We start from the raw sequence: 19,852 nt of genomic DNA, 5'->3' as shown, positions 1-19,852 counted from the left end.
ATAATGTTACACTTTTAAAATGGAGCTGCGGTGGCTCAAGTGGTTAAGACGCTGAACTGCAGGCTGTGGAAGGTCAGTAGTTCAGTAGTTCGAGACCCCGAGTGTGCCGCATGACGGAGTGAGCTCCCGTCTCTAGTTCCAGCTCCTGCCAACCTACGTAGCAGTTCGAAAGCAAGAAATTGCAAGTAGATAAATAGGTACCACTTCGGTGGGAAGGGAACAGCGTTCCGTGCGCCTTGGTGTTTAGTCATGCCGGCCACATGACCACGGAAACGTCTTCGGACAGCGCTGGCTCTTTGGCTTTGAAACGGAGATGAGCACCGCAACCCTAGAGTCGGATTCGACTGGCTTTCGAGCAAGGGAACCTTTACCTTTACCTTTTTACACTTTAAAATAGCAGCAGCGATGACATAATATATATGACAACAGGAGAAAAAGGGGCGCAACAACCCTATCATTTACCAAAACTATTTAAATATATAAGCGATTTTGATAAACTGACAACCATTAACGTCTGTGAAAATGCAGTCTATTAAGCAAAATCCTTTTGTAGCCTCAACAAAATAGGAGGAGCTGATATTTGGCAGCTTTAACAGCCTCCCATTCAAAACATTCTAAATCTATCTTTTCTACTAAAGGAAACCAAATACTTCGCAGGGCTCTTTTTGTAGCAGGTACTCATTTGCATATTAAGTGACACACCCCTAATATAGCCAATCCTCCAAGAGCTTACAGTAGCTCCTGTAAGAAGAGCTCTGTAAGCTCTTGGAGGATTGGCTACATTAGGGGGTGTGGCCTAATATGCAAAGGAGTTCCTGCTACAAAAAGAGCCCATCTTCTGCAAGCGCAGTCAAGATAACCTAAGAGTTATTTTCCCAGTGTGCAATCAAGGGGGTGCAGCCTAAACCTGGAAATAGATGTCAGTTGAGGTGGGTTGCCTATTGGGCTGACAGCTCCAGGCTGAGAAGCTGCCAGAGATTTGGGGTCTTTCCCTGAGGCCCCTTCCTTCCTTCCTTCCTTCCATCCAGGCCATGAGCTGCCCGAACGCCATCGTGTCTTACGAAATCGTGCTCTCCATAACGAGGCTGATCAAGAAGTACGGCAAGGAGCTCCAGGCCGTCACGTGGGACATCATGCTGGATATTATCGAGCGGCTGCTGCAGCAGCTTCAGGTGAGGGCCCCGTCCCCCCCTCCCTTCCCGGTTTGTGCCCTGAGTGTAAAAGGACTCCCTAACTTGGCAGGGCACACAGTGGTGGATGGGTTCAGCTGGGGTTGGCGCCACATGGTCTTCCGTGCACTGTTGACGCTCCGCTTTGTTTTGGGTGCAAATCTGAGCGATGCTGGGTTGTGGCACAGTGTTCAGGAGCGTGGGAAGGTTTGGCTTTCCTTTAACGCAGGCCCCGTCCCACTTTCTGTGCCTCCATCTTCTTTGGTGTAGTGGTTAAGTGCACGGACTCTAATCTGGGAGAACCGGGTTTGATTCCCCACTCCTCCGCTCGCACCTGCTGGATGACCTTGAGCAAGCCATAGTTCTGACAAGAGCTGTCCTTGAAAATGAGCAGATTCTGTCACAGCTCTCTCAGCCCCACCTACCTCACAGGGTGTTTGTTGTGGGGAGGGGAAGGAGTTTGTAAGCCGCTCTGAGACTCCCTTGGGTAGTGAAGGGCGGGGTATAAATCCAGTATCTCTCTTCTTCCTCTTTCCTGTCTCACCCACTGTCAAAACGTAGCTTGTAAGTGACCTGGGGCAGGGACCAAACTACTTGATCTTGTAAGACTGTCTAGTGTCGAGAGCATTTGGTGCTTGCGTAAAAAACTGTGTGTGGCACCTGTACCTAGGAGAATCCCCTGGAATCCCCTCCAGTGTTCCCTCTTAGCTGTGCTAGGGGGTGCTGGAGCACAACATTTTAGCTAGCTGTTCAGACAATTTAGCTTCCAGCCCAGGAGCATTTTTCCCTTCATTGGATGGGGGCACCTCATTCTGGGGCCCATAGAATTGGACCACGTGGTCCAGTCTTTTTGAAACTTGTGGGGGTTTTTGTGGAGAGGCACCAGCAGCTATGCTGCAAATTTGGTGCTGCTACCTCAATAAACACCCCCCCCCCCAGAGCTCCAGATACCCCTGGATCAATTATCCGTTATAGCCTATGGGTCTCATTGAGTTTAATGGTCCCCATAGGCTATAATGGAGCCAGGAAAAATAGATTTATTTATTTTTTGCACACCCCATTATGCTTTTCAGTACGATTTGTAAGATGCCTTGCGTCACACTAAAAGTGGGATATAAATATTTGAATAGATAAGTAGTTTGGGCAGGTTGATTACCATTTAAGCAACTTCCTGTTTGCACGGTTAGGCAGGGTTCTGACAGTGCAATTTCCACCTCTGCTATACATGACCTGTAAATTTGTCGTATTTCACTTAAAAAAAATCCCCAAAGAAGACTGCAAGAGTTCTCTCCGCCCCTAAGTGCTGGTATGTTTTCTAAGGGTCAGTGCAGGGCGACAGTCCGAGGCCAGGCCTACCAATATAGTGGAAAGGGGTGGGTAGACCTGTTCTCCGGAAGCCTGGTCTACCCCCCATAGAGGACAGTATTTTCCGTAATGAGATTTGACTTGATTCTGTTTTCTCTTATAGTGTTATTGCTAAAAATATAGCTTAAATATAGTTAAAAATATGGTTAAATATCGTTAAAAATTATTCTGAGACTTTTACAAGGTTATGGAAGTAAACGTCTGAAAAACTAACTTGCGCGATAGTCAGATGTAGACTCGCTTACAACTTTAATGCTACTAGTTTTTTTAGCTCACGAGGTAGAATTCCTGCTCACAACACTGTGGAGCTTAGAAGGAGCATTGACCCCCCCTCTCTACACATCGGTTCTGGAGACAAATCCAGGTAGGTGAGCAGGCCCGGAAACGAAGGTTTCGGTCCCTGGTGAGAATCAAGCGCAGCGACTGCTACAGACGTCCCTTTTGGGTAAGCCAGTTAGGCCAGGACCTGGGAATGCCGTCAAGCCTCCCGGCGGCCTCAATCGCCAACCTTAAGAACACCGGAAAAGGGAGAGAATCCATTAAACAGGATTATCTTCCTACAAAATATAGAGAAGGTCTAAAGTATTGCATCCTTTTTTTTTGTCTTTTGGTATTTTTTTGTATTTTTCATATGTGCACGTGTGTGTGTGTGAGAGAGAGAGAGAGAGAGAGAGAGTGTGTGTGCCCCTGGAAGTCATGGCCACCTCTGGCGAGTGACCCCTACTGGGGGCCTGGAGGATATTCCGAGAGGTGGCTGAATGAAGCCTGCCCCCACCTCCCGACTGCTGGACTTCCTTGGAGGTCTCCCACCCCAGTACTTGCCAGAGTCAGCCCTCCTTAGCTTCCGAGATCTGACGAGATCGGGCTTGCCGGGGCTATCCAGGTCATGGCGCATTACATCCTTTTTGTGATTTTTCTTTAATTATAAAAGCAAGAAGAGGCTGGACGGATATTTGTCAGAGATGCTTTAGACTGGTTGCTTTAGGGGGTTGGACTAGATGGTCTGTATGGCCCCTTCCAACTCTGTGATTCTATAAAAATAAGTGGCAGGCTTCAAGGAACGAGCATGGATAAAACTACAGCAGACTCTTTGGCCTCCCTTCAGGCAGTGTCTCTGTAGTCGGTTCCGCCTCCTCTTTTAAGCCGAAGGTTCCCGAAAACTTTCCACCCAGCTTCACACAGTGACATGCTGGGATGTCAGGACTCCATTGGCATCAAAAATTTCAGCAGGCAAGATTAGCTTTGTTAGGGACAGGGCGACTTTTGAAAACGACCAGCTTCCGGGTGTGTTGTAGGGCTATCTTTCGGCTGTGCTCCTGCAGAGTGCAGGGGGTTGGACTAGATGACCTGCAAGGTCCCTTCCAACTCTAACATTCTATGATTCCATGAAAACGCCACCGCCTGTGTTTTCAGAAATGGTGAGCAAGGCCATCACGCACAATGGAAACTTTTAAGTCCTCCACAACCAGACTAGTCAGGACATAATAGATGTCCTCAGGCCTTCTGCTATGGCCAACCGTGACAAGATGCCAGGGGCTGGTGAACCAAGTGGCCATTTCTGCCTTCCAGACCTTGGAGAGCCAGGAGCTGAAATCTATCGTCCACGATCTGCTGACCACCGTGGAGGAGCTGTGCGACCACAACGACTTCCACGGCTCCAAGGAGAGATACTTTGAGCTCGTGGAAAGATGCGCCGATCAGCGACCGGTAAGGCGGGGAAATCTCCGGGCACATCTTTCAAGCTCCTTCTGGTGACTCTTAGCAGGGGTTCTGTTGAGAATGAACATACTCGTCTTCTACCTTGGGCAGGGGGCTTCTTCTTCTTCTTCTTCTCAGTGATGCACAAATCTGTGCCTGTGTGCCAAATTGGAAACACACAGTCATAGTCCAGCGAGTTAGATGAATATCTGTTTATTGCAAGAAACAGGAATACAGGACTGGGTGCCTTAGCCCCCAATAACACCAAGCTGTATCCTGCCATAACCAGGAAGGGCAGAATGTCTTATACCCCAAATGACATCACATTAAAGAATCTCTAATTGGTACCAAGCAGTTAACATCATACAAGCATCATTTGACTTTAAACCTGACTATTGGTCTCTCCTTATAGTGGTCATGTATGTCCGTGGTTACATTTGCTTATCTGGTCTCCAGAACAATGGGAATACCAAAGAACACTGGGTCCCTTTCTGGCCTCGCATATGGAGAGCTACCTGATAAGGGCTGTTGAATCACAGTAAACTTCGCTCTCGGCGTCCTTGCAACTTCTAAATAGCATTCCATCCTATCTACAGAGGCTTCTAATGATATCTTTGCTTAATATGGCTTCTTATACAAAAAATGCACTTATAAAGTATATATGTTCTACTATAAGTTTCTCTAATCAGAAGCTTCTAGTTTACTTACCAGGATCTGGACCTATTATGATTAAACTTCCTCATCAAAGGCTCCTAAGTAAGCGCAAAAATCAAGGGATAAAAGGACAAGTCCTTTTGTGGATCAAAAACTGTAATTAATAGGAAACAGAGAGTGAGTATAAATGGGAATTTTTCTCAGTGGAGGGTGGTAAGCAGTGGGGTACCGCAGGGATCAGTACTGGGTCCGATGCTTTTTAACTTGTTCATTAATGATTTGGAGTTGGGAGTAAGCAGTGAAGTGGCTAAATTTGCAGATGATACGAAGTTGTTCAGGGTGGTGAAAACCAGGGAGGATTGTGAGGCACTCCAAAGGGATCTGTCGAGGATGGGTGAGTGGGTGTCAACGTGGCAAATGGGGTTCAATGTGGCCAAGTGCAAGGTGATGCACATTGGAGCTAAAAATCCTAACTATAAATACACGTTGATGGGGTCTGAACTGGCAGAGACTGAACAAGAGAGAGATCTTGGAGTCGTAGTAGATAACTCACTGAAAATGTCGAGACAGCGTGTTACTGCAATAAAGAAGGCAAATGCTATGCTGGGGATTATTAGGAAGGGTATTGAAAACAGATCAGCCAATATCATAATGCCCCTTTAGAAATCAATGGTGCGACCTCATTTGGAATACTGTGTGCAGTTCTGGTCACCACACCTTAAAAAGGATATTATAGCTTTGGAAAAAGTGCAGAAAAGGCCAACTAGAATGATAAAAGGGTTGGAACACTTTCCCTAGGAAGAAAGGTTAAAGCGCTTGGGGCTCTTTAGCTTGGAGAAATGACGGCTGAGGGGTGACATGATTGAGGTTTATAAGATTATGCCTGGGATAGAGCAGGTAGAGGAAGAAGTCCTTTTCTCCCTTTCTCACGATACAAGAACTCGTGGGCACTCCATGAAATTGCTGAGCGGTCGAGTTAGAACAGATAAAAGGAAGTACTTCTTCACCCAAAGAGTGATTAACACTTGGAATTCACTGCCACAGGAGGGGGTGGCGGCTACAAGCATGGACGGCTTCAAAAGGGAATTAGATAAGTATATGGAGCAGAGGTCCATCAGTGGCTATTAGCCACAAGGTCTAGATAGGGACTCTCAGTCTGGGGCAAGGGATGCTCTGTATTCTTGGTGCTTGGGGGGGGGCAACATTGGGAGGGCTCCTAGTGTCCTGGCCCTCCTGATGGCACCTGGTATTTTTGGCCACTGTGTGACAGAGTGTTGGTCTGGATGGGCCATTGGCCTGATCCAACATTGACTTCTCTTATGTTCTTAAGGCACAGTGACAGCTGTCGATGTATATATCAAAGACAGAGAGAGAGTCAGAAATCACATTCTTTTTCCCTTGTCCTACATCAACAAGGACTGTTGATGTCAGGACTGTACTGCAGGCTCTGGGAATGTTGAGCTGCTTCCTAGACAGTGGACCGCAAGGCAGGCGGAGCCTGGTGCTTCCAGCTGGTCAAGGAGGATCGCAGCACATGGAGAAGCGGCCTCCTGCTGAGTCAGGCTGCTCGGTCTGTCAAGCCGAGCATTGTCAGTCTTGGCCGGCAGCAGCATTCCGGGGACTCAGGTCTTTCCGGTCATCCAAGACCTGCTCCTTTAACTGGAGATGCAGGGAATCGAACCTGAGGCTTTCCGCAGGCAAAGCAAGTCCCCTGCTCGCGAGCTACAGCACAGAGGAGGGTGACCCAAGATGGTGCAGGGTTTGGAGCCCCTTCCCTAGGAGGAAAGGCTGAAGAGCCTAGGACTTTTATTCATTCGTTCGTTCGTTCGTTCGTTCATTCATTCATTCATTCATTCATTCATTCAATTTGTACCCTGCCCTCCCCTTGAGCAGGCTCAGGGCAGCTAACACAGTTGGTACAATTACCAATAAAACCACATAAAATCACATTTAAAGGTAAAGGTTCCCTTGCTCGAAAGGCAGTCGAATCCGACTCTAGGGTTGCGGTGCTCATCTCCATTTCAAAGCCGAAGAGCCAGCGCTGTCCGAAGACGTTTCCGTGGTCATGCGGCCGGCATGACTAAACACCAAGGTGCACGGAACGCTGTTCCCTTCCCACCGAAGTGGTCCCTATTTCTCTACTTGCAGTTTCTTGCTTTCGAACTGCTAGGTTGGCAGGAGCTGGAACTAGAGACGGGAGCTCACTCCGGCTTGCGGCACCCGGGTCTCGAACTGCTGAACTACCGACCTTCCACAGCCTGCAGTTCAGCGTCTTAACCACTTGAGCCACCGCAGCTCCAAAATCACATTAAAACAATTCAGATACAAATGCATCAGAAAAGCATAGGTGCTAGTTATCCATCATTAGTTGATTAAGATGGTGTGCCATGAGTTTTACAGCAGACAATCCAGCTCATGGTTTTCCTAGTCGCACAATGGTCTAGGCCGGATGTTAGGCTAAAGGCCGGGCTCGTTGATGGCAATAATCGGGGCGGCTCCTAGTCAAAAGCCTGGCGGAAGAGCTCCGTCTTGCAGGCTCCGTGGAACTGTAAGAGGTCCCGCAGGGCCCTGATCTCTTCCAGGAGCTCATCCCACCGGAAGAGATCAGGGCCTTGCGGGACCTCTTACAGTTCCACAGGGCCTGCAAGACTTTTCAGTTTAGAAGAGAAACAACTAAGGGGGAACATGACAGAGGTCTATCAAACAATGCACGCGGTGCAGAGAGTTGACCAAGAGACATTTTTCTCCCTCTCCCAAAAGATTAGAACTCGAGGGCATCCAGTGAAGCTGATGGGCAGTAGGTTCAGGACGAAAGGAAATACTGCTTTACACAGAGAGTGATTAAAATGTGGAATTCGCTGCCAGAGGATGTCGTGACAGCCACAGGAATAGACAGCTTTAAAAGGGGATTAGGCAGATTCATGGAGGAGAGGTCTCTCAGTGGCTACTAGCCACGGGGACTGAGGGGAGCCTCCACATTCAAAGGCACTAATCCCCTGGATCCCAGAGCCAGGAGGCAACCTCAGGGGATGGCCTCGGCCTTGATGCCCTGTTGTTGGTTGTCCGGAGGAACTTGTTTGCCACTGTATGGGACAGGGATCAATGTTCCCTCTAAGCTGTGGAGTCCTGTGAGCACAAATTCTACTTTCTGAGCTACTGGCATTAAAGTTGTGAGCAGGTGATTTGGCTGCTGCATAAATTAGTCTGCTCTAGAGCCATCCTTCCTGAGCGAGGACAAAAATGGGTGAGCCGGAGGCTAAAAAACTGTGAGCTAGCTCACACTAACTCAGCTTAGAGGGAACACTGGACAGGATGCGGGACTTCATGGACCGCTGGTCTAATCTAGCAAGGGTATTCTTATGTTCTACAGGGAATGAGTGTGGACCGCTGAGTGAACTGGGCAGGCGCAGTCCACACCAGCAGCAGTCCCCGTGTCCCAGGGATAAATGCCACCATTCCAGTCATGTGTGTGTTAACTGTCATCAAGTCACTTTTGACACGACTCTATGAATTAACGTCCTCCAAAACATCCTGTCCGTCACACCCTTGCTCAGGTCTGGCAAACTGACCGTCGCACTCCGATATCTGCACACGCCGAGAGTTATAATAGCCACGCTCAGAAAGAATTATTAAATCTGCATCCCTTGGATGTGTGTGCTTAAAGGTTTGAGATAGCCCTCACACGACCCAATTCTTTTGCTACACAGGATATCTGGAATGCCATATAATCAGCCTGTCTGAGCAATAACACAAGTTTATATAGAAAAGAGCCAGAGTCCAGGAGCACCGGAAAGACTAACCAAATTTGTGGCAGGGGAGGAGCTTTCGTAAGTCACGGGCCGGCTCACTTCTTTAAGACTAACCAAATTTGTGCGGTGACTCAGGAAAGCTCCTCCCCTGCCACAAATTTGGTTAGTCTTTCCGGTGCTCCTGGACTCTGGCTCTTTTCTGCTTCTACATACAGATGAGCACGGCTACCCATCTTGATCTATTGACGTTTATGTGTTATATGTTATATATGTCATAGTGTGCATGTATATACAAAAATCTGGCTACAGAGGAAGGCCTTGGAGGCTGAAATGCATTTAAAAAGTAAAGGTTCCCTTGCTCGAAAGCCAGTCGAATCCGACTCTAGGGTTGCGGTGCTCATCTCCGTTTCAAAGCCGAAGAGCCAGCGCTGTCCGAAGACGTTTCCGTGGTCATGTGGCCAGCATGACTAAACACCAAGGTGCACGGAACGCTGTTACCTTCCCACCGAAGTGGTACCTATTTATCTACTTGCAATTTCTTGCTTTCGAACTAGAGATGGGAACTCACTCCATCATGCGGCACACTCGGGTCTCGAACTGCTGAACTACCGACCTTCCACAGCCTGCAGTTCAGCATCTGTTTTAATTTTAGTCCAGTTTTAATATGGCTCAAGGTTATCAATCTAGATATATTTAATTATTGGTCCTGTTTTATTGGTTCAAGGCCTTTAACCTGGAAATATCCAACTGTATCAGGTTATATACAGGGCTTCTTAGTTCAAATTTTCGCCACTTCAAGGGTGGATTGTGCCAGTGTTCTTAAAGTATAGTGTTAGTGCACTTTGTAATACGTTCACATCTTTTGTTTATTTCTCAAAATGTTTTTTCTCCCACCTTCTCATAATGGGACCAAATGGGACCAAGTACCATAGCTTCAGCTTAGTCATTTTAGCTTCCAAGGAGAGTTTAGGCTTCAATTCCAGCCATGTTCAATAGAACGTTCTATTGAGACTGGGCCTTTGGCCCGCACAACTCCAGCCGCCTCTCACGTGTTGGGAGGTGCATGCTGCAGTTTCCCCCAGTGTCCTTTAGCCACACCGTGAGTGCAATCTGTGCATGGTGTGATCAAGAAGATATTGATCAATAAATGGGACCTCGTGGGCTTTGAGCCCCCAGGTGGGATGACTGTAGAGCAAATTTCTCCGTGTTCCGTTATGGAGTCAATCAGCTCTTCCCTGTGTCACCCTCCTGCTGTGTTCAGGAGGTCTTTTTGTGTTGGGTTTGGATGTATAAATACAGGGGTCATTTCGTAGAAAAAGAGGTGCAGGAGCTCATTAGCATAACTTATTAGCATAACTTATTTGCATATGCCACCCCTGACATCACTGGAAGTGTGTCAGAAGGCAACACCCACCACTCAGGCTCCACTGGGACTGATTTTGGATTGCTAGCTATTGGGGGGAGGGGGAACATGCAGCTCTGTCCCTCACAGAGGAGGGAGAGCTTGTACCTGAATAAAACTTGGTCTTAAAGGTGCCACTGGACTGCTTTGGACCAGGGGGCCGGGGAAAGCTCTGCAACACCCACCACTCAGGCTCCACTGGACTGTTTTGGATTGCTAGCTATTGGGGGGAGGGGGAACGCACAGGTCTGTCCTCGCAGAGGAGGGAGAGCTTGTACCTGAATAAAACCTGGTCTTAAAAGTCCCACTGGACCGTTTTGGATTGCTGGGGGGTGGGCTCTGCAACTTACCTGGCTGCTTCTTGCTCTGAGGGCTGCTGGGAGCAGGGGGTGGGGCTTGATGCATGTCCCCGCCCCTTGGGCTCTTTACTGCTGGAGCTCTGCTCCTGTGCGCTCCTGCAGGAAATGACCCCTGTATAAATGTAAAAAGGCTGCCCTTTTTTTTTCCTCATTGGACAGGAGTCTTCCGTTCTGAACCTCATCACCTACCGAGCGCAGTCCATCCACCCCGCGAAGGACGGCTGGATCCACAAGCTGCAGGGGCTGATGGAGCGGTTCTTCAGGTCGGTCCCTTGCTGATCTCAGCCCTTCCTGACTTTGGTCACAGGCAATCCTCCCTCTAAGCTGTGGAGTCTTGTGAGCAAAAATTCTACTTTGTGAGCTGCTGGCTTTAACGTTGTGAGCGAGCGATTGGGCTGCTGCATCAATTAGTTTGCGCTGGAGCCCTCCTTCCTGAGCTAACACAAAAATGTGTGAGCCGGAGGCTAAAAAACTGTGAGCTCGCTCACACTAGCTCAGCTTAGAGGGAACACTGGTCACAGGCCAGAGGACCGATCCCTTAAGCACAACAGCAGGGCAGGGGCTTAAAAACCTTGTGGATGTCCAAATGTCATTGTCCTTTGAGAGCCAGCGCAGTGTGCTGGTTGAGAGCAGTGGACTCTAATCTGAAGAAGTGGGTTTGATTCCCCACTCCTTCCTCCACACGAAGCCTGCTAGGTGACGTTGAGCCGGCCATAGTTGTCTCAGAACTCTCTCAGCCCCACCTACCTCACAAGCAATGCTCACTAAGCTGTGGACTCTTGTGAGTAAAAATTCAACTTTGTGAGCTCCTGGCATGAACGTTGTGAGCGAGCGATTTGGCCGCTGCATAAATCAGTTTGCCCTGGAACCCTCCTTCCTGAGCTAAGACAGAAATGTGTGAGCCGGAGGATAAGAAACTGTGAGCTAGCCCACGGTAACTCAGCTTAGAGGGAGCGCTGCTCACAAGGTGCCTGTTGTGGGGAGAGGAAGGGAATGGCAACTGTTAGGCACTTTGAGAATCCTTAAAGGTAAAGGTGAAGGTTCCCTTGCTCGAAAGCCAGTCGAGTCCGACTCTAGGGTTGCGGTGCTCATCTCTGTTTCAAAGCCGAAGAGCCAGCGCTGTCCGAAGACATCTCCGTGGTCATGTGGCTGGCACCAAGGCGCACGGAACGCTGTGACCTTCCCACCGAAGTGGTCCCTATATATCTACTTGCAATTTCTTGCTTTCGAACGGCTAGGTTGGCAGGAGCTGGAACTAGAGATGGGAGCTCACTTCGTCATGCGGCACACTCGGGTCTCGAACTGCTGAACTACTGACCTTCCACAGCCTGCAGTTCAGCGTCTTAACCACTTGAGCCACCGCAGCTCCTATTTGAGAATCCTTAGGGTAGGGGGGAAAACCCCAGGGTATAAAAAGCTACTCTTCATCCTCTTTCTGTGCAATCCCCTGTGCTCAGTGAGTTGGCAACTTGGCCCCCAAATGGCTCAACTCAATTTCCACCAAATGTTTGTCAACTTTTATACCTTTTTATAGTGGGAAACTTTGTGGGTGGGGGGTTCCCCTGCTTCGAAAACATAATCTCCTGCTTTTTCCTCCTTAGGAACGAGAACCGGAGTGCCGTTCGCATCAAAGTTCTGCACGTGCTCTCCTTCGTTCTGAGCGTTAACAGGCAGTTCTACGAGGTTGGTGCTCATCGTTTTAATTCTCGGTGGCCTGGCCTGGGCGTGGCTGTTCATGCACAAGGCGTTTCTCTAAATCTTCTAGAGCAGGGGTGTCGAACTCATTGGTTATGAGTGCCGGATCTGACATAAATGAGGCCTTGTTGGGCCGGGCCACGTGTGTCATAAAAGGTAATGGCAGGTAGCGGAGATATAAACTTTATAAAGGACTCAGGCTTTGGAGTTTGGCAGCCTTACTGGCAACTGAGATGCGGAGTTCTGTGACCAGTTCCAGGCTGGGTACTTGTGCGGTGCAGTTCCACATAGTGGTCGTGTTTGTGAAAGTTCCAGGCTTGTTCCTTGGCTGTGTGGAGAGAGGAGTGTGTGTGTGAAGGATAACCGCCCTGCCTGACAGAGGGGAGAGTCTGTGGGCTTCTCAGCTCTTCTCTTGTTTTGTCCGACCGATTCAAAGCTAGCGGTCCTGAGGCCGGTCTCTGCCCACCGGCTCACCAGACGGCCTTCCCCTCTTGCAGGAAGAGCTGATTAACCTGGTGGTCATCTCCCAGCTGGCCCACATCCCCGAGGACAAGGACCACCAAGTCCGCAAGCTGGCCACCCAGCTGCTGGTGGACCTGGCCGAGGGCTGCAACACCCACCACTTCAACAGCCTGCTGGACATCATCGAGAAGGTGAGCCCCCCCCCTTCCCAGGAAGCGGAGAGAACCAATGTGGGGAAACCCTGCTTGAGGCAGGGCATTCGTCTCCGGTGCAGCACCCCGGGGTTTGGTGTCGTGGCTAGGGGCCAGTTTGGTGTAGTGGTTAGGAGCGCGGACTCTAATCTGGGAGAACTGGGTTTGATTTCCAGCCATCTGTGGTGACCTTGGGTCAGTCACAAGTTCTGTCAGAGATGTTCTCTCATGAGCAGTCCTCAGAAGAGCTCTCTCAGCCCCACCTACCTCACAGGGTGCCTGTTGTGGGGAGCGGAAGGAGATTGTAAGCCGCTCTGAGACTCCTTCGGGTAGTGAAAGGCGGGGTATAAATCCAGTCTCCTCTTCCTCCTCCTCTTCTTCCTCCTCCTCCTCCTCCTCTTCTTCCTTTTCTTCTCTTCCTCTTCCTCTTCTTTTTCCTCTTTTTCCTCTTCTTCCTCTTCCTCCTCCTCCTTTTCTCCTCCTCCTCCTCTTCTTCCTTTTCTTCTCCTCCTCATCTTCTTCTCTTCCTCTTCCTCTTCTTTTTCCTCTTTTTCCTCTTCTTCCTCTTCCTCCTCCTCCTTTTCTCCTCCTCCTCCTCTTCTTCCTTTTCTTCTCCTCTTCCTCCTCCTCTTCTTCTTCCTCCTCCTCCTCTTCTTCTCGTTCTCCTCTTCCTCCTCCTCCTCCTCCTCTTCCTCCTCCTCCTCTTCCTCTTCTTCTGCAGGGAGGGGGGGAATGCTGAGGGTTTTGAGTAGGGGGAAGAAAGGGGGCTTGGGGGGTCACTCCTCTCCACCTGACCTATCCCTGAGCTTGTCCCAGGCAGGGGTGACGCAGCCAGGGGTCCTGGACCCACCATTCCTCCTGCCTATGGCTTTGCCTCCGCCCCTTCCCATTTCCAAACAGCGTCTTCCCCCCAAACCAGAGAGTCGGTCCCGGCTCAGTTTGTTCTCCCTTCCCCTGGACAGGTGGCTTCTCACTCCTTGCTGCCTCCGCCAGAACTGGAGGAGAGGGGCCTTCTCTCCTACTCGGCTTCATTGGAGGACGTGAAGACGGCCGTGCTGGGCCTCCTAGTGATTCTCCAGGTGAGAAGCGCCCTCCGGGACGCTCCGGGATGCTCAGCGAGGTCCCGACTCCCACCGTCGCCGGCTTGACCCCGCCTTCCTCTCCTTTCTGCAGACGAAGCTGTACAGCCTGCCCGCCAGCCACCCCACCCGCGTCTACGAGATGTTGGCCCTCCACATCCAGCTCCACTACAAGCACAAGTACACCCTCCCCATCGCCAGCAGCATCAGACTGCAGGTGGGGACCCCCCCCCCAGCTCTAGAACAGAACACTCGCAAGGAGGGAGAGAAGCAGCCGTGGAAAGGGCCTTGCAGGACAGGCCTGCCAGCCCCTCCTCTGGCATCTGAGAGCTCCACAGGCATAAGAGGCTAAGAAGAGTCCTGCTGGCTCAGGCCAATGAGGGTCCATCCAGTCCAGCATCCCATCTCGCACAGTGGCCAACCAGTTCCTCTGGAGGGCCAGCAACAGGGCATGGAGGCCGAGGCCTTCCCCTGATAAGAACCTCAAGAGAGCCCTGCTGGATCAGACCAGTGAGGGTCCATCCAGTCCAGCATCCCATCTCGCACAGTGGCCAACCAGTTCCTCTGGAGGGCCAACGACAGGGCACGGGGGCCAAGGCCTTCCCCTGATAAGAACCTCAAAAGGGGCAACCTCGCACTAGGGCCAACCAGTTCCTCTGTTAGACATATCCTCCGTGAATCTATGGAATCCCCTTTTGAAGCTGTTTATTCCTGTTTCTTCCTGTGACCAGCACTACACTCTCTGGCAGCAGATTCCATATATTGTCTCTAGCCTCCCAAGAGTATTTCGAAGGTGGTTTGAGCTGAATTGGAACCACCTTTGAGTGCTTTGGGACAGCCACTGAGTCTGTCCGTCTTTCCCTTGTGTGCCCGTTTCCCTTTCTCAGGTCTTTGACTTAGCTGTTTATTCCTGTGGCCAGCACTACAGTCTCTGGCAGCAGATTCCATATATTGTCTCCACAGCCTCCCAAGAGTATTTCGAAGGTGGTTCGAGCTCAATTGGAACCACCTTTGATTACTTTGGGACAGCGTGTGCGTTCTGCGTGACTCCTACAGCTTTGGAAAGCGGCCTCCTCTCTCCAACCTTTTCGCTCTGCACTTGGGTCCACCTCCGCCTTTCCCGATGAATGCAGAGCTGAGCAGGGATTGGGGCCCACCTATCCCAAAGTCCGAGTCTGATATCCTAACCACTCACTGTACCGGGTCTCCCTCCCTCTCTCCCCCCCCGCCCGGTCCCCTTGGTGCTATTCACTCTTGCCGCTCAGCCAGGTCGGAAGCCTTTCTCCAACCCAAAGAAGTTTCCTTCGATGGAGGAGGCGTGAGCATTTGGGGGCAGACTTCAGCAGTTGGGGGGGGGGCAGGCACCTAGGGTGCCAGCCCCCCGGTTGTGTGCATGCCCAGCCAGTGGATTTTGTAGTGGTGTGAAACGGTCTCTGGCAATGCGTCATGCGGGATCGGCACACTTTTTCAAATACACTGGGACGGAAAGATAAGGTTCAAATCGTCCCCTGGCAGGGAGGGCAGGATCTTACAGGGCTATTTTTGGGCAGGAACGCACAGGAACGGAGTTCCGGCTGGCTTCATAGTTGGACACTCCCAGTACAGTCAAAACCTCTGCGTGGGTGGCTACAGAGGGAAGGCCTGGAGAACGACCCCTCCCTCCTGCGACTCTGAGGCAGGCGGGCCAGGGGGGCCTGGAAGGATCAGGGAGGCATTTAAATGCCTCCCTGTGCCTTCCCCGGCCTGTCCAAGGGCTGGCTTGCCTGGGCTTCATGCAGCTACGGGGCACCCAGGCAAGCCCTGAGAAGGCATGGGGTGTGGCCTAATATAAGAATGAGCTGTGCTGCCAGGGGTGTGGCCTATTATGCTAATGAGTTCCTGCTTGGCTTTTTCTACCAAAAAAGCCCTGAGGATGTAAACGAATAAAAGACTGAACCTCATCTGTCATTCCAGTGTATTTGAAAAAGCGCGCCCTGCACACGAAATCTCATACCTTGAATAAACCTTTGTTGGTCTTAAAGGTGCCCCGACTGGACTCTGAATTGGTTCTGCTGCTTCAGACCAACACGGCTACCCCACCTGGATCTATCTGCAATTAAAACAGTTTCACAAAGCCAGTTGTTAAAAACTAGCCACTGCCCATAAAACGGCATCAAAAACTGTCCCTAAAACAGAAGCAGGACCGTTTGAAAAAGCTGGTAAAAATAAACTCCTGATAAAAAAAAGCTGTACAGATAAAATCCAACAAAAGTTACTAGTCCAAAAGTAACCTCCTGCATTGCTTGCCCAAAGGGTGGAGGGTGGGTTTGCATAAATCTTCCTTGCGTGGTCGTCTGGAGGTAAGGATCCTTGCCTTTCATAGGCGTGTGGCTGTTTATGCGCCTTTAAAATTCTTGGGACCAGGAGGGACGTGTCCCAAAAGGAAAAGGTGGTGGTGACGCCTTGGGTGATGTAGAATTTAAAGAGCCAACTGGCAAGGCAGAGGGAGTTCCGGGTGCCTCTTGGGGGGGGGGGGGGGGCTCTTCCGGCATTCAAAGCCAAGAATGAATTTCCTCCTCCTGTCTTAGGGAGCCGGAGAAGAAACCAGCGGGCGCCCTCTCTCCTCCCTCCGGCAGCCCCAGCCTGCCCCCTCAGAGCACCACCCTCCGGATCGGCCACCTGCCCTACTCTCTGCTCTTTGGCGTGATCCTGCAGTGCCTCAAGCAAGTGAGTGATCCCCGGCTCTTGAGCCAGGAGGTGGGCTGAAAGGGAACGGCTGCAAGCCCCAGAGCTCTTAAAGGGGGCTTGAGATGGATGGGAGGCAACAGAGCACAGGGGCTTGTGCTGTTCTTCTTGGGCGCTCCCTTAACTTCCTTCATTCCTTCCTTCGTCTCCAGGAGACAGACTGGAAGGTGCTGAAGCTCGTTCTCAACAAGCTGCCCGAATCGCTGCAGTGCAAAGTGCTGTACTTGACCTCCCCGTGCAGCGTCGACCAGCTGTCGTCCGCGCTCTGCTCCATGGTACGCGCGCGGCTGACTCCTCGCCCGCTCCTCTGGGGTCTCCTCCCTGCCCGGGGAAGTTGTCAACCACCCTGGAGCCTCACCGCCTCCTTCCTTTGGCCTCTTGAAGGCGCCGTTGGAGGCCTCGTGCCAAGGCACAGATGGTGATGAAATGGAGTGGAGCAAGTGGGGACCCGCAAGAAACTTGCAGGGAGGGGGCATCCCCCCCCTTTGCTTCATTCCCTCTCCCTCTGTCTTCCCCTTTCTTTTTCTCCCTGAGCCAATTCCCCCCCCCTTTTTTCTATCCAACCCTCCACCAAGCCAATCCCTCCCTCTTTGACTTTCTCTCTCTCTCCTAAGCCAGTCCCTGCTTCTTTCTCTCTCCCTCTTTTTTTGTACCTTTGAGCCCGGCGGTGGTGCAGTGCCTGGGAGCTGGTCCAAGCCAGACCATGCTTTTTATTTTGGGGGGGGGGGATTTAAAAACCCACCAATGTATTTTTTTAGAAGTTTTCAGATTTTTCTGCAAACCTAAGTTTGTAGAAAAACTTGTTTGGGGTAAGTATGCCCCCTGTCTGCAGATTTAGGTATTCACACATAGGGGACTGTTGAGAATTAGATATATAGATCGTGCCACTTCAGGCCGCAGGTGGTGAATTGCAGCTTTAAATGTTCCTTTGCATGCAGTACTGGTCCCCTGATAGACAGGCAGCCTGCTGTTGACCAGTCAGGCTCTTCTGCCCTTGGTCTGGTGAGTAGAACAGTACAAGGTGTTGCTCAAGCCCTGCTTTGGGGGTCTCGCTTCCCACTCCTCACCCAGGAGTGGACCCCATTGTCATAAGAACATAAGAGAAGCCAATGTTGGATCAGGCCAATGGCCCATCCAGGCCAACACTCTGGGTCACACAGTGGCCAAAAATACCAGATGCCATCAGGAGGTCCAGCAGTGGGGCCAGGAGGATGCTAGAAGCCCTCCCACTGTCCCCCCCCCCAAGCATCAATAATACAGAGCATCACTTGCCCCAGACCAAAAGTTCCTATCTATACCTTGTGGCTAAGAGCCACTGATGGACCTCTGCTCCATATGTTTATCCAATTCATAAGAACATAAGAGAAGCCAATGTTGCATCAGGCCAGTGGCCCATCCAGGCCAACACTCTGGGTCACACAGTGGCCAAAAATACCAGGCGCCATCAGGAGGTCCACCAGTGGGGCCAGGACACTAGAAGCCCTCCCACTGTTGCCCCCCCAGCACCAAGAATACAGAGCATCACTTGCCCCAGACCAAAAGTTCCTATCTATACCTTGTGGCTAAGAGCCACTGATGGACCTCTGCTCCATATGTTGGAGAATATGTCGGAGTTGAGGGCTATGCTTTCTAGGCCCGGGTTCCAGCTTCCAGCCTGGCAGAATTCCAGTTCAGAGCATTAACAGTTCAGGTTCCCATCCCCGACCTGGAAAGCCTGATCTCTTCAGAAAGTAAGTAGGGTCGGCCCTGGTGAGTACCTGGATGGGAGATTGCCAAGGAAGTCGAGAGCTGCTATGCAGAGGCAGGCAATGGCCAGCCACCTCTGAATGTCTCTTGCCTTGAAAACCCTATGGGGGTCGCCAGAAGTCGGCTGCGGCTAGAGGGCTATTTCCTCTAGGGAGGCTATCGGAGACCAGGAAACGGCAAAGAGAAGGGTAGCTGGAATGATCAGGATGGTTGAGCTTCTGTCCTTTGAGAGAGAACTCAGTGCCGTTTTCTGCAGTGTCAGGTTTCCCCCCCGCCTGCTCTTCTATTCATCCGTGGCTTCCCCCGGTTTCCGCAGATGATTTCTCCCTCCCAGGAGCAAAAACGCAGTTTGCCCCCTCTTGCAGTGCAGCTACCTGATAGAATTTGAAAGATATGCTGTCTTAGATAGGTTATTACGTTTGCCACAAAGGGTTCCGATGGGACCCTAGACAATGCTGCTATCTTAAGAGCTTTTGTGCTCGCAAAGAAAAATTATTGTGCCTTGTGTTCTTTATATATACATCACGGTCCTTGAAAAAGATCCTTTTGAAACGGGTCAATGACTAGAGTCCCGTGGGACTAGTGATCGTGTTACTGACAAGGTGCTGTCTGAATGTAAACCTGCACTTGATATATTGTTTGGGTGAAACATGTTTTTCTCTATGTATCGTTTGGGTGAAATATATTTTTGATAGTATTTGATACCAATATTTAGACCACAGCATTGAAAAATATAAAAAGAAAAAGAATAAAGCATAAAATTGTTTTACCATAAACATATATTTTATTGAAATACTTTATCATCTTTCCCTTGCAATATTACACTTAATTTGCCCATTTCTGCTACCTCCAACAGTTTTATAGCAAGTTCTTTTCTCGTTGGTATTTTTTCTTGTTTCCGGTACTTTCCTATTAGGATTCTTGCTGCGGTGAGGGTATAGGTTAGTACATATACAACATTTTCTTTATATTCCTTGGGGATTATATTTAACAAGTAAATCTCTGGACACAGTTTCAGCTTAATATTTAACATTTCTCTTATTATATTCCTTATATTTTGCCAAAATTTACAAATTTTTCTACATTTCCACCACATATGGATAAATGTACCTACATTCACTTTACATTTCCAACAGTTTTTATTTGGTGGGCAAAGGAATACAAATGGATAAAGGAAAAGAATAAACAATAGACTCAAGAATATTATTTATGTAAATATTAAGATATGTATGATTATATTTTGTAAAATGGATTTTTTTTTAAAAAAAACATATTTTATTGTACACAGTGATATCTATTTATGTAAGCCCTCTTGCAGTGCAGTGTGGGAAATTCCCGGAAACAGGGAAGTCTGATGCTGCGGAGCAACAGGGAACAAACCACGTTTTTGCACCTGGGACTGCAAAAACATCTGCGGAAATGAGGGAACGTAGCAAATACGTGTGCAGGCGCAAGGAGAACCGTCCTTGTGGAAAACGTCGATGTCTCGGGCGGCCAGGGCACTTTTTGTAGCCAGAACTCCTTTGCCTATTACGTAGGCGACACACCCCTAATGTAGC

The 19,852-nt window shown here is 49.9% G+C and overlaps 1 protein-coding gene across 1 annotated transcript in view; it reads left to right on the top strand.

The window, feature by feature from the left end:
* The window catches only part of TSC2 (tuberous sclerosis 2), a 91,343-nt gene that overhangs the window by 14,675 nt on the left and 56,816 nt on the right, over nt 1-19,852 (top strand). The window contains exons 11-20 of the mRNA XM_015415599.1: nt 1,029-1,172; nt 4,104-4,241; nt 10,556-10,659; nt 11,998-12,079; nt 12,589-12,744; nt 13,707-13,823; nt 13,918-14,040; nt 14,711-14,796; nt 16,391-16,529; nt 16,700-16,822. Coding sequence (XP_015271085.1) covers nt 1,029-1,172; nt 4,104-4,241; nt 10,556-10,659; nt 11,998-12,079; nt 12,589-12,744; nt 13,707-13,823; nt 13,918-14,040; nt 14,711-14,796; nt 16,391-16,529; nt 16,700-16,822 — 1,212 coding nt within the window. The remainder of the gene's footprint in view (nt 1-1,028; nt 1,173-4,103; nt 4,242-10,555; nt 10,660-11,997; nt 12,080-12,588; nt 12,745-13,706; nt 13,824-13,917; nt 14,041-14,710; nt 14,797-16,390; nt 16,530-16,699; nt 16,823-19,852) is intronic.

This window comes from Gekko japonicus, unplaced genomic scaffold (genome assembly GCF_001447785.1).
Source record: "Gekko japonicus isolate JY-2015 unplaced genomic scaffold, Gekko_japonicus_V1.1 scaffold2547, whole genome shotgun sequence".
Taxonomy (NCBI): Eukaryota; Metazoa; Chordata; class Lepidosauria; order Squamata; family Gekkonidae; genus Gekko; species Gekko japonicus.
Note: the sequence above shows the minus strand (reverse complement) of the source record. Positions and strands in the feature narration are given on the sequence as shown.